We start from the raw sequence: 12,710 nt of genomic DNA on the forward strand, positions 1-12,710 counted from the left end.
AATGTAATGCTATCCGTGTTACGAAGGTGAAATGGAATCTGGAATAGCTAATTTACTTAGAGAAGTCCTATTATGAGAGACCTTATCAACAGTCTTCGAAAAGTTATTTTACATGGCACCTACTTCATAACCAGCCTTAAATCAATCGATAAAGTCCTCAGAAATAATTTACAAGGTTTGAAACCGTAGATCTTTCACTAACAATGCCATGTTGATTTGGACGTATGAGGCCAGACACAGCAAACACCAGCTTTGTCTTAGCAACTTACTTACTTAGCTGGCAACTGCAACCGATAGTCGGTCTTGGTCGCTACCAAAATGTTGCGCCAATCGCCAGTGCAATGCTAGTGACGGAGATGTGGATGTTGGTAGCACAAATAAGTTTCCCCATTATCAAATTGAAAAAGTCGCATGATAAGGAATCACCTTGTCTGGCACTCCGTTCCGTTTCAGATGGCTCGGAAAGATCTACGAACGTTCTCACTGCACTGGTCGTGTCTTAACAACAGTCCCAAATATTCTCGGCAATGTTATATGTTATAGTTTGTGACACCTTTCTTATTCCCAGCGTTAAATATTGGAGTTATGTGAACTACAAGGTGAAGTCCAAAATAAACAAGACTGAGCTAAAATAGAAACGTTAGGAGCTTTGTTCTGATAACTTCGAGTTTATTTATTCAAAATAGTCTCCTCTGGCCTCAATACACTATTTTGACCGATTTAAAAGCTTTTCGAAAAAGTGTTTCAGGTCAATGACCAGAATGCCTTTCAGGATGTCGATACAAGCCTTCTGGATGACCTCTACGGACGTAAAACGTTTTTCTTTAATGGCCAAATGAAATTTTTCGAATAGATAGAAGTCACAGAGATTCATATCAGGTGAATATGGTGAGTTGTTGATGGTTAAAATGCGATTTCTAGTCAAAAAATCAGTCACAAGAGTGGCTCGATAAGATGGTGCATTGTCATGTAATAAGCGCCAGCTTCCTCTTTCGGGGTATTCAAGGTGAATTCGACGAATGCTATGTAACACTTCAAAATACCAAGATAGAAAATTACATTGACGGTGTGGCCCATTGGCACGAACTCCTTGTGGACAATTCCCTTAGAATCGTAAAAACAAATTAGCATTTGTTGAGCACAGGTTTTTTGAAACCTTTTCATGACGCGAGTCTTATTTTTTTGGACTTCACCTTGTATTTTCCAATCCGGTAGAATTAATCCAGCAGAGAACGATTAAAACTTTACATTAACGGCTTTGTAAGCGGGAAGCAGTTTTTGAAGAGAACAGAAGATATGCATTTGATCTTCTAAGTACATTTTCAAATTCTGTAATATTTACGCACATATAATTTTGTACTCGTATGTTTGTGCATATACTCGTACACAAACCCACAACCATTTGGCCTAAGTCAGGTGTCTGTTACTTTCTACCTTTTCTGAAAGTTTTATTGCACCCGTTTCGTTGTAGGTGAGAACTAATTGTATGCGGTCTGAAACTCAAGGTCATTGAAGTACTCCAACATAATCAAACAACTAATTCGAAAAACTTTTAGCTGGTGAAATTCTTACCAAACAATTGACTGGCGTATACAGCTTAACTGAGCATTAATTTCCACATTTTTCGCATTTTCTTTTTTAACTTAACTTTCTTTTGCCTGCTTGTGTATGTTTTTGTGGCTGTGCACCTGTGTTGTAGATATTGATTCTTTGGCACTTTTCACTGTGTTACTGTGTTGGCGTGCAAATACCAATCAGATACTAATTTAAATAGGTTTAACCAATTTACATGCAAATTACATGCACTCGCACCACTCATTCGAGAGCATTCTTCTGTATTTGACTACGAGTATAATATTTTATTCAATAATACAATTAGATGTAGTTATGTAAAAAAAATTGTGCTAATCTTTCATACCTTTTTCCAATTTATATTTATATTTATGTATTTAAAACACATATATACCTACAAAAAAATTAAAAACGATGTTTAGGCGGTTGATTTTTAAGCTTTTAATTTAACTTCTTTTGCATACAAAAATGCACAAAAAAAACTTTTAATTTGATATTTAGGCTTTTTATTTAACTTCCTTTACATACAAATTTAAAAAAAAAATTAATAGTTTTAAAAATGGCGCTGAAGTTGACTCTCCCATAAATTGGACCTAGACGGTGTTGCCCATTTTGGTTCTTCTATTTATCTCAAACACAAAAATCAAAAAAATTATTAATCACTATGACTGTAGCTACGTCGCGTACTAGAATAAAAAAAAAAATTGTCAAAATAGCAAGGTTTTGAATTGGACACTCCAAAAATCGGTTTTTTCTTTTAGTTTTTTAATCAAAAAAATACGAAATTATTGAAATAATAATATGATTCTAGTACGGGCGATAGCCATTGATGTTGTGAACAACATATTAAAATTTCAGAAAATTCGATTGAATAGTTTTTGTTTTGACAACACCAGGCCGAAAAATGTACTTTTGAGATAACTGAGTTTAAAGTTTTGATAGTGACCGCGTGACGTATCTGACCGAAAATACGTAGAATATCCTTCCAAAAATTTCACAGTATATTCTTAAAAGCCTTAAAAAAATACTTCGAAATATCAAAAAAAAAAAAATCGATTTTTTGAAAATTCTAGACCACCGGGACCCCTAAAACTACGTAGATCGTTTTAAGAAGGTAGCCCCTCCCCATTGAGACATTTTGGAAATTTCCCATGTCTTCAAAGAAATAATCGCCAAGACACGGCTTCGTTTTAGTGCAAAATATTCACAAACAAGCTGTTGTACCGACTCAATTTCTTTTGCACCTTCACAGCTCCTGCAGAAGTCATTATGAGGTGCACTCATTATACTGGCAAGGGTGCTAATAGCGCATTGGCCCGTTCTAACACCTGTGAGGGCGCTGGTAGTTGATCTCTTGAATCCAGACATTTTGTACCTTTCAGATTCAGTTTTGGCCAGTGCGCTTTGGAGACCTGGCAATTAGTAGTCAGAGACCACCTTCTATTGGTTTCCGCGATTACGCTCATGTCAATCACAGTATATAATTCGTTTAAAGGAATGCTTATGTTCTCTAACACTCGCTGAAGGTCAAGCTCAGGGCCTTCCCTTGCACACTCATCCACCTTTTCATTTACCTCCACTCCAGAGTGACCGGGGACCGGTGACAAAATGTGGTGCCATAAAAAAAATGGTAAGATTTCCCAGAGGTATGTAAGTCCATTAGTCTTATCCTTGTTACTGCTTTGTCTATAACCTAGATCTCAGCTTGGTAGACGCTACTCCGCCTTAGGAGTCTAAAGAAGCAATTGAAAGATAACTGCTCCGAGTACACTCCCGATCCAGTGCCATTGTCCATCTTTGAGCCGTCAGTATATATGGTGATCAACTGATTTGGCTCTGGTCTACCAATCATTTCTGTCAAGCTAATGGTTGGACTTTTATGAGATTCTTTAGTTAGGTTTGTGCCTGCCCATAAAATGGGTCTGATGATTGTATTGTACACTCAGTCGTATATACATAGGTATATGGTTTAAGGCCCCGTTTATGCCAAATACTCTCTTGCACATATGTAAAAAGGACATTAGAAGCTTTCTTCATCCTTTTTTTGGCGTTCTACTTTCAAGAAAGCTTTGAGTCCAGAATTATGTCAAGAAGCTTGCTTCGTTCGGTAAAGTAGCGTTACCCCATCTATGAACGGTAACTGAAAACTGGGTATCGTATATCTTCTAGTAAACAGAACTAGTTCGGCCCTGGTTGGGTTAACCATTAGACCGTTTTAGATCGCCCACTTGGAGAGTTCCTTAAACGCTGATAGTCGGGAGAAACTTCCCTGTCATCAGCATGACTACATCGTCTGCATAAGCAACTATCTTGATCCCTTTCTTGCACATGTTAATAGGCAATTCATTCAAGGCTAAGTTCCACAGTAACGGCAAAAAAACCCCTTGGATTCTTGACATCCAAAAAAGTGTGTTTGCATAAGATACTCGAATCTTTCCTGCCCTGTTTCTGGGAAGCTGCCATCCGGTCTTTTCAAAAAGAGAGAGAGAGATATGTTCTCAGTTTGGAAAACTCAAAAGTCAATACATAATGTCTTCCTCTAAGAATTTCTGACAAAACAAAACGCTCAATAAAAACAACCAAATAAGAAAAGTTGCACTTCTACGACTTTGCATTCGAATATCTCGAAATGGGTCATGAATACACAGATTAGATTTGTTTGGATTAAATTTGATTATTACCCTATGAAAATATGCTTAAGTAATGTGATTTCAATTGACTTTTTTTTTTTGTTTACGAAAATATCCTATTTTGGATATAAAATACACCTCTTTATCAATCAAATGTGATTGCACAAAATAGTTGACATTTTTTAAGCCAGCCCAATTAATGCGACTTTTCGCTATATGCAAACACACCCCGGACAATTTGATTGCGTTTTCTAAGTTTCAACTGTATATATAAAAAATTCTAGGAAAGATGAGGATTAATTGAGCTTAGAACGAAAATTGCTGAGGTCAAAAATGTGGTTTCTTCAAAAGTAGTTTTTGTTGAAATTTTTGTAGAGTTAGAAAAAGTCATTTTGGTGAAGATTTGTTGGCTTCGTTTTAATTTGCATAAAGCTTGCAACTTAGATTTATATAGTTTTTGTAGGAGAATGAGCTATATTTTTATGAAAAAATATTAAAATGAAATGGGAAATTAAAAAATTATCATAACTTATAAATAAGTCCCTGTACTCAACATTTTCTCCAAAGTGCATATAGTAAATATTTCCATAATCAACTGTTTCACTTCAAAACAATTGCTTAATTTGTATGCATATATTTAGTACTTTTTGTACCCCTATACATAATAATAAATTACAGTAATAATTATTTTACTTGTGTTTGCTTTACGATTGTCGCTTCTTAAGCATTTAATCCTGGAAACACTTTGCCACAACGATGTTTCTCTCTCTCTGTCTCTCTGTTCCAGCGCGACGTAATTGCCAAACGTGTTAGTAGTGTGAGTGAGAAACCAAAATCAAGTACGCAGCAATTCTTGTGGCCAATGTACGCTTAAGTGTTTTTATTGTTTTGTTTTGTTTTGCACATAATTATGTGGGTATAGCAAAAGCGCCCAGTGTGAAGTACTTAAAGTCGGTTGCTTACAATTTACACACCTGCATTTTAGTTCTATGGATTTATTCAGTGGCTCAATGAGAGTAAAGTTGTCTGCTTTAACGGCAATCCCTCCCAACTTCTTTATGTATAAGTGTATAATTCGGCTTCTTCACAAAGGCATTGTATTTGTATTATATGCATACATTAAAATTCAATTAATATATTTTCCCCTAAAAGCATCTGACTTTGTGCTTTAATTGGATAAGTTTAAGTAGCATTTTCTTTCAGGCAACCAACGCCCCAACAATCTACTGTATATACAAACCGGTGCGAGAGGTATCAAATATGACTAGGCAAGAATTTGTGCCCTATACCGAAAGTGCGTAAAGCTCTTCAAGTTTTTGCAAAAGCATTTCAGCTATAAAAGTCGAAATATGCAAATAGAAAATAGCCGATTAGAACTTGAATTATCCGCACGACTGCAATGATAAAAATCGGCATAAATATGTAAATATGTACAATTCATAATTTTCGCATGCAATTAATTTGCCAAGGACAACATTGTCGATTTGCGGTATTTGCGTGAGAATACAACATAACGCAGCAATACTTGATTATTACTCCCACCAATCGCTTGTCAGAAATGTAAATCAGTTGTGGTGCTTTGACTCCCAATTTTTACTTGAGGTACCAGCTATCAAATAGTTACTAAAAGCTGTTGGCAATGGAATATTTAATAATAATACTGTTCACATGCCAGTCCTACTCGACGAGTTACTTGATTTTATCACTGGATTGCTGGGTTTGCCATAACTGAATCGGTGGAATATTGGCAATAGAGAAATATTTGCGGAGACATGTATATGCCTTTAACCGAATTAGTCTAGGTGAGCAGCTTTGGAACCAAGGAAACTTTAAACGACTTTTAGGGATTTATTTTCAAAACATGGAATTTTGGCCTTTTATTTTTCTTTTAAAGCATAATACTTTTCGACCTTTTTCGAGGTTCCACTTTGGTTATAGGATGACTGTATCGAATTTTATTTTTTTTATCTTTATTTTGAAATGCTGTCACAACTGAGTTCTCCAAACACTAAGCTGGAAAAATAATTTTTTTAAGCGTAACGTAACCTGTAAATTGCCGTAAAGAATTATTTAATGCAATAAATCGGGAAACATATAAAGTCTCAGCTGGGCACCAATTAGTAACTCTTTCAGCACGAATACAAAAAGTAAAACCCCACGCTTCCGCTATCACACTGCCAACCTCGATTACAACTTGGATGAACCGATGTTTTGTACGATTAAGCATGGGTCGTACCCTTTTAACACACGAATACCATTTGACAAAAACTTCGCAGCCGACATGTACCTTTTGCAAGACAAACCATTTAAACACGCGTCACATCCTATTATTATACTGTCCCTCTCTCTCCGCTTTACGAACTGCTACATTTGAGAACGCAGATCCAATCAATATTCTCTCCATCCCTTCGGAAGCAAATATAATACATTGTAAAAATGTTAAATTTTCTTCAAGTTATAAATATTTATTTAGACTTATAATTTATATTTACTCTCATTTTACTAAGCCGATAATCCTAGTAGCTAGTGCGATTACATTAGACTTCTGTAATTTAAACTATATTTGAATAAATAACAATAATAAAGTTTCATAGTTTCATATAAATTAAACTTTTTTAAATTTCACCAAATTTTCTTCGTTCCAGATTTGCGAACTGCATTCGATCTCTTAGACAGAAATCGGGATGGTCGCGTCACAGCAAATGAGTTGCAATTTATGTTGAAAAATCTTGGCATAAATGTGCGAGACGAAATCATACACGACCTCATACGAGAAGCAAGTCATTCGGGTAAGTAGAAAAATGAATATTGAAAAAAAAGCAATTATGCAGCAGGTGTGGTGTCAGGTGTTGATCAACAAAATGTTAATGACAAAAATTATAGCTGAATAATAAACAATGCGTACTTTAAAATTTTATTCTAATAAGCAATGAACAGAAATGCATTTATGGAAATGCAAAATATTACACTATCTATAGTACAGGGTGTCAAATTTCAACTTTTTTTTGTAACATGAGATATCGCACACTCTGTTCAGATGAAATAAATCCTACTATCTACAAAATAGTAAATTCTGTTGTCCTGGTAGAAAACTCAAAGTGCCAACTGCACTGTTGTCATGTGCAATAGTCTTTAGGTGCGTAGCAAATCAAATAATAGCTCACGTTTTCTCGTAAATAATAGCAATGCAGTTATGAACACAACACAGAAATTACCTTAATCAAATGGCGGCAGTCTAACTATGCTCATTATCAATTAAAGTGCAGTGGCCAGACATGCTGCTAGCAAATAATTCATACAACACGACCACCGCCCACGCGTTCTCACAGTTCCTATTGCAATAAATATTTCTGTGCTTATTTGCCCTGTAGGGAAAAATACTGGTTGTATACTTAAATATTACCAGTTCACTTTCAAGCTCAACCAGTTCCTGTTCTATCTCTATCCACGTTAGCAAGTGGTATTTTCAATACGGCCATATGAATTGTCAATTGTCCTGTTATGGAATAGTGAGATACCAGTTCGAGCAATCAAAAAAAAATGTAGTCCAATACGTCTTTAAAATACCCAGTTTAAGACCAGTCAAAATATATGAAACATCCATTCCGTTTCAACACTCTTATATTAAAAGTGTGTACGAATAAGTTTCTTCGTAAATTTAAATTAATTTCCTTAGCCGTTCTTCGTCCATTGCAAAGCTAATGAATGAATTGCAGGATCTCTTTACATCATTGTTGTAGATTTTGAGAAGGCTTAGGATAAACTGCGACGCTCCTGGGACGCCCTTAATCGACAGGGATTACCAAATAAGATCTCTAGTATTATTCAAGCCCAATACACAGGGGAACTCTCTGCAATCTTGCAATAATCCATTTAGACGACCTTGACTACGCCGATGTCATCACACTCTTATCATGGCATGGCAGACACATGCAGAGCAAACTCAATGATCTAAGCTCCCAAGCCAAAAACGTTAGACTGCTAATCAATGTCGGGAAAACTAAGTCCATGGAAATCAACACCTTGCTACCAAAAAGGTTCACAATTTATGGAGAACCCATCAGTAATGTAAACAGCTTCGCCTATCGAGGAAGCCAAATTACCCTGGAACGGTGGAGCAAAAGACGATATCGATGGGAGACCCAAAAAAGCCAAAGCCGCATTTACAAGCCTCAAAAAGTTCTGGTTTTCCAAAAAACTGTTAACGCGTACCATACCACGAATTTTTAATTCGAATGTTAAATCCGTCCTACTTTATGGCTGTGAAACGTGGTTGATGTCTGTATCTGCAACGCGGAAGCTGCAGACTTTTTTGAACCGATGTCGAAGAACAATTCTCTGTATCTGGAGGTCCGACAATGGGATTCCAAACGAGTAACTTCTCAATCGAAACAGACAAAAACCAATTAACCTTGAAATACAAGAGCGCAAATGAAATTAGATTGGGCACACGTTGCGGAAGCCAGCGGGCAGCATAAGTAGAATGGCACTTTACTGTAACCCACAAGGATCGAGTCGCAAGGGACACCTTAAAAGATTTTGGCACGTAGCCGTAATGAACAATTTTTGAAAATTGACGAATCTCCCTCACGGATACAAATTAAGACGAAAATTAGAAGTAGACAACGTTGAAGAGCATTGGTTTCGCGCCCAAAGACGGCGCGATAGCAACTAATAACTGTTAAATTTCGGATTGACGTCAGCCGAATGGGTTGGTGCGTGACTATCATTTGGAAGTGCACAGGTTGGAAACCCCGAGCACGAAATACCAACTGATAGAAAAAGTTTTTTCTAATAGCGGTCAATCTCGGCAGTCAATGACAAACTTTCAAATGTATTTCTACCATGAAAATGCTGCTCATAAAAAACCATCAACCAACCAGAAATATAAATAAATTTTGGATTCATACTTTATGCGCCCGATTACTGGAATCATTTTTCCGCACTGAACTCTTTTACGAAAAACCTTTTTTTATGAAATTGGGATGCTTTTTTATACATTCCTTATTCCTTATTTTCTTACTCCACGTATTTTGAAGCAAAATACATATTTACATTTACCTTGATATTATGTATTATGTTCATTACCCAAAAAACCGCAAATAAATTAGTAAGTTCTTTGAGGCTCTAATTTCCGTGGGTCCCATTTATGTTATACTCCATTATTTAATCGGTGCTAAGCACGTTTTTAAGATGTTTGCTGATAGAATGCTGAAACAGACTCCTTATTGCAGAAATCTGTCAAAAGTAAACTTAATACTTTACACATCGAAGATAATACACACCATCATCGAAAGGGTTTTCCGGTACCAAGATCATCTTATCAATCTTATGGATATATCTCCTTTAACTTAATTTGACAAAACGGTTGTGTGGATATCTCGGCATATTCCAATTCTTTTGTTGAAGAATGGAAAGTAAGCCTCCCAGTGCTGTTCGAGGAGGTCTGTTTTGACATTGGTTGGTTGGTGAAAGTAGTGATTCATCCAGAATCAGACTAGCTCTTCCGCACCAATTTGTTTCCAAATCCTCGCTACTAACTTGTTTAACTATATCCTGTCTGTGCAGTTTAGGAACCTTATTAAGTTATGGACGTCTAAGCCAGACAGTTGTTGGAGACTCTCAAACAGTGGCTTGCCCACTGTTGACATTATCTCCCTTCAGAGGGCAGGACATTCACTGAGGAAATTGAAAATCGTTTCCGTTGTCTATGATTACTTACAACTGCGCCAGTGCATGTCGTGAGGGATGCCAATTTTGGCTGCTTATTCCCCGATAGCCCAAAAGCCAGTTATGACTGACATGAGTCTCCAGACGTTCCGTTATCTAAGAAATCTAAGATTTTCTTTCTAAGCGAGCGTTCCGTGATATGCGCAGATGAATTGTTGATTTTCTTCAGGAGACTCAGGACTATCTGTATTGGCATTCGAACGAAAACCTCATATTCTGAAAAAAAAAATGAGAAGAGCCTATGATGCCACTTGAGCATGCATTTTATTCTACTTGACTTAAAGACTGCAACATCTCATACTTTCTATGGATTAAACTCTTAGCATATACACTTCCCTTTTATTTTCTGTTTAGTCTTCTCAAATTCCTCTTACTACTAATTTTTGCTCAAACTTTTAATAACTCACATTTTTTACAACTTTGAAGCAAATTTCAGTTATCTTTTTTAATAGATATAATTTTTATAAATGATTATGTACTTTGAAACGTTTTTCAAATAAATTTATTCTTGAAAATCTGCTTATGCATAATAATCGCGAAGCATTGGTGCCTCCATAGTCCTAAACTTTCTTACCTAAAACAAAAATTCAACTCATGTGCAGCCAAATTCATCATTTTACTACTGGTATTATTATGAGCATGATTTCTTCTATTAAATACCAGTATCTGAGCTAAAATGTTTCCGTACTAGTTTGACTTTTCCCTGCAGGGAGTTTACACTTTAGTAGTCATACACTACTACATACATACATACAAATGCGTATCTGTATTTGCATTTTGAGGAGTGGTCTAGAGCATGCAATCACCGTGTGATATTGCGCCAAACATATTAAATTAAATAGTGCAACTTCCCAATAAACAAAAGTTCTAACAGTCAACATATGTACATATATATGTATGCCTATGCTTGTTTGAGAGTGCAGCTGTCACTTCACAGGCGGTCACATTCTCCTTGTGTTATCTTTTTCACTTTGCTACAGATTTTATGATGCAATTTGTTAGCATTTCATTTTTTGTGGCTGACAGTTTTGCAAGCATACAAGTACTCAGCAGGGGGGCGCGGTGCACAGGCACGAGTATGTACGTTCGTGTGCTGCTATTGCAGTCTCCGTGGCAACTGAAGCTCATAAATTTTAGTTAAATATTTATTTGCAAAATTTTCGCAAAAGTTTTATGTGTAATCATAAATGTTGTTTGCTTGTTAACGCTAGTTCACCAGATCTTCACACTCGTCAGAAAGTGATAATTAGTGTCACACTGTTGACTTATTGTAAGAGTACGAACTTTATTTAAACAATTAATTCTTCCCAAAGGCTTTTGGTCAGTTAAAAAGGCTTTTGGACAAAGTTAAATGTTGCGTGTACGAAGAAAATTTGAATTTAGTTACAAGTGTCCTGTAATTAATTTTAGTTATATTGTTGCTTTTTATTTTAAATGCTATGCGTGCTTACATGTCGTATGAGCAACATTAGGGTGCATCAATCTCCATGCAAAAACCAAAAAAAAAACTTCGATACTATTTTTGGAATTGTAAAATCTGTTATAGTTTTAGACTTCCATCAAAACATTTCGGAAGAATATTAAAATTGACGTGAGGTGGACAATAACAGAATTAATTTTTAAAAATATTTTTCCCGAAAATTTCCTCACATAATAGAAGAGTTTGAACTTAAGCATGAAAAATATTTAAAAACTTTTTGAGCGGCTTTTAACTTTGACTTTTTTTGGAAATACAGATTAAATAAAACATAAATAGCTCCGCAAAATCTTAACCAGCATCATTAGAAAGGTATTTTTTCACTCTTTTCACCGTTTCCATTAACGTCTCAATTTTTTTCGAAAATATCAACATTGATTCCTTTGTTAAAAAGGTGTATGTAGATCTTTTAAGTTTCTTGTATCATTTAAGCGATTTTTTTGGAAATATTTTTGAAAAATTATCTTATAAAAAATGAATATTTGTTTGTTTGTATGTATTTAAAAAACTGTCAAACCAATCATCGACTTGCAATCAACCATTCGTGCCTGAATACTGAAATTTAATACAAACATGGGAAACCATTTTTAAGAGTTGTGTTATTTAGCAGGCCGTTATTCAGCTCTAAGTGACTCTGACAGAATTCTTCAAAACAATTTTATTTGCTGATTTATCATTGTCTTGCTACAAATAAACACATTTCACCACATTAAAAAGTCGTAAAGTAGAATTAAATTCTTTTAACGGGAACAAAGCGAATGAATGATTTTACAGCACTCGGTTTTCAATGTTCTGTCTCACCAGCAGTATTTTTTTTATGTAATTCTTCTCGTTTCGTTTTGACTTTGCCTTCACATATTTATGCGCATTGATTAAGGACGCATAACATACTTTTTTTGTAAAATTTATAGTAACTATAGTCTCTTCTTCTTCAATGCTGTTACAGCTTCTGCAGTAGTCGTTTTGTGGAGCTTCCAGTCTGCTGGTAAGACTGCCTATAAGACAATTTCCTGTTAGAACCACAAAAAGATTTTTCACGTCCTTCCTGTTAAGTTTCAGTATTAAGTTTCGGTTTGTGCGGCCCATGCTCCATGCTGGTCACGTCATCCTACTTAATGCACAGGTGAGGGACTGAGTCCATAACACGTTGGTAGATTTTATGGTGTGTTTATCTATTAGTAACTTACAAGTTGCTAGATGTGTAGGTATGTTCGCTCCATCTGATTGGATCGGTAATGGGGGTACCCAACCGCGCTAGTTCATCTAATTTGAAGTTACCTTCTATATCTCTGTGACCCGGT

General features: G+C 35.7%; 1 protein-coding gene across 5 annotated transcripts in view; it reads left to right on the forward strand.

Moving 5' to 3' along the window:
• LOC128860443 (calcium-binding protein E63-1) overlaps positions 1-12,710 on the forward strand; it is a 205,370-nt gene that overhangs the window by 127,187 nt on the left and 65,473 nt on the right. For all 5 annotated transcript variants that reach the window (XM_054097974.1, XM_054097972.1, XM_054097973.1 and 2 more), the window contains one exon: positions 6,848-6,991. In XM_054097974.1, the coding sequence (XP_053953949.1) occupies positions 6,848-6,991 (144 nt within the window). The remainder of the gene's footprint in view (positions 1-6,847; positions 6,992-12,710) is intronic.

The sequence above is a fragment of the Anastrepha ludens genome, chromosome 4, assembly GCF_028408465.1.
Source record: "Anastrepha ludens isolate Willacy chromosome 4, idAnaLude1.1, whole genome shotgun sequence".
NCBI lineage: Eukaryota > Metazoa > Arthropoda > Insecta > Diptera > Tephritidae > Anastrepha > Anastrepha ludens.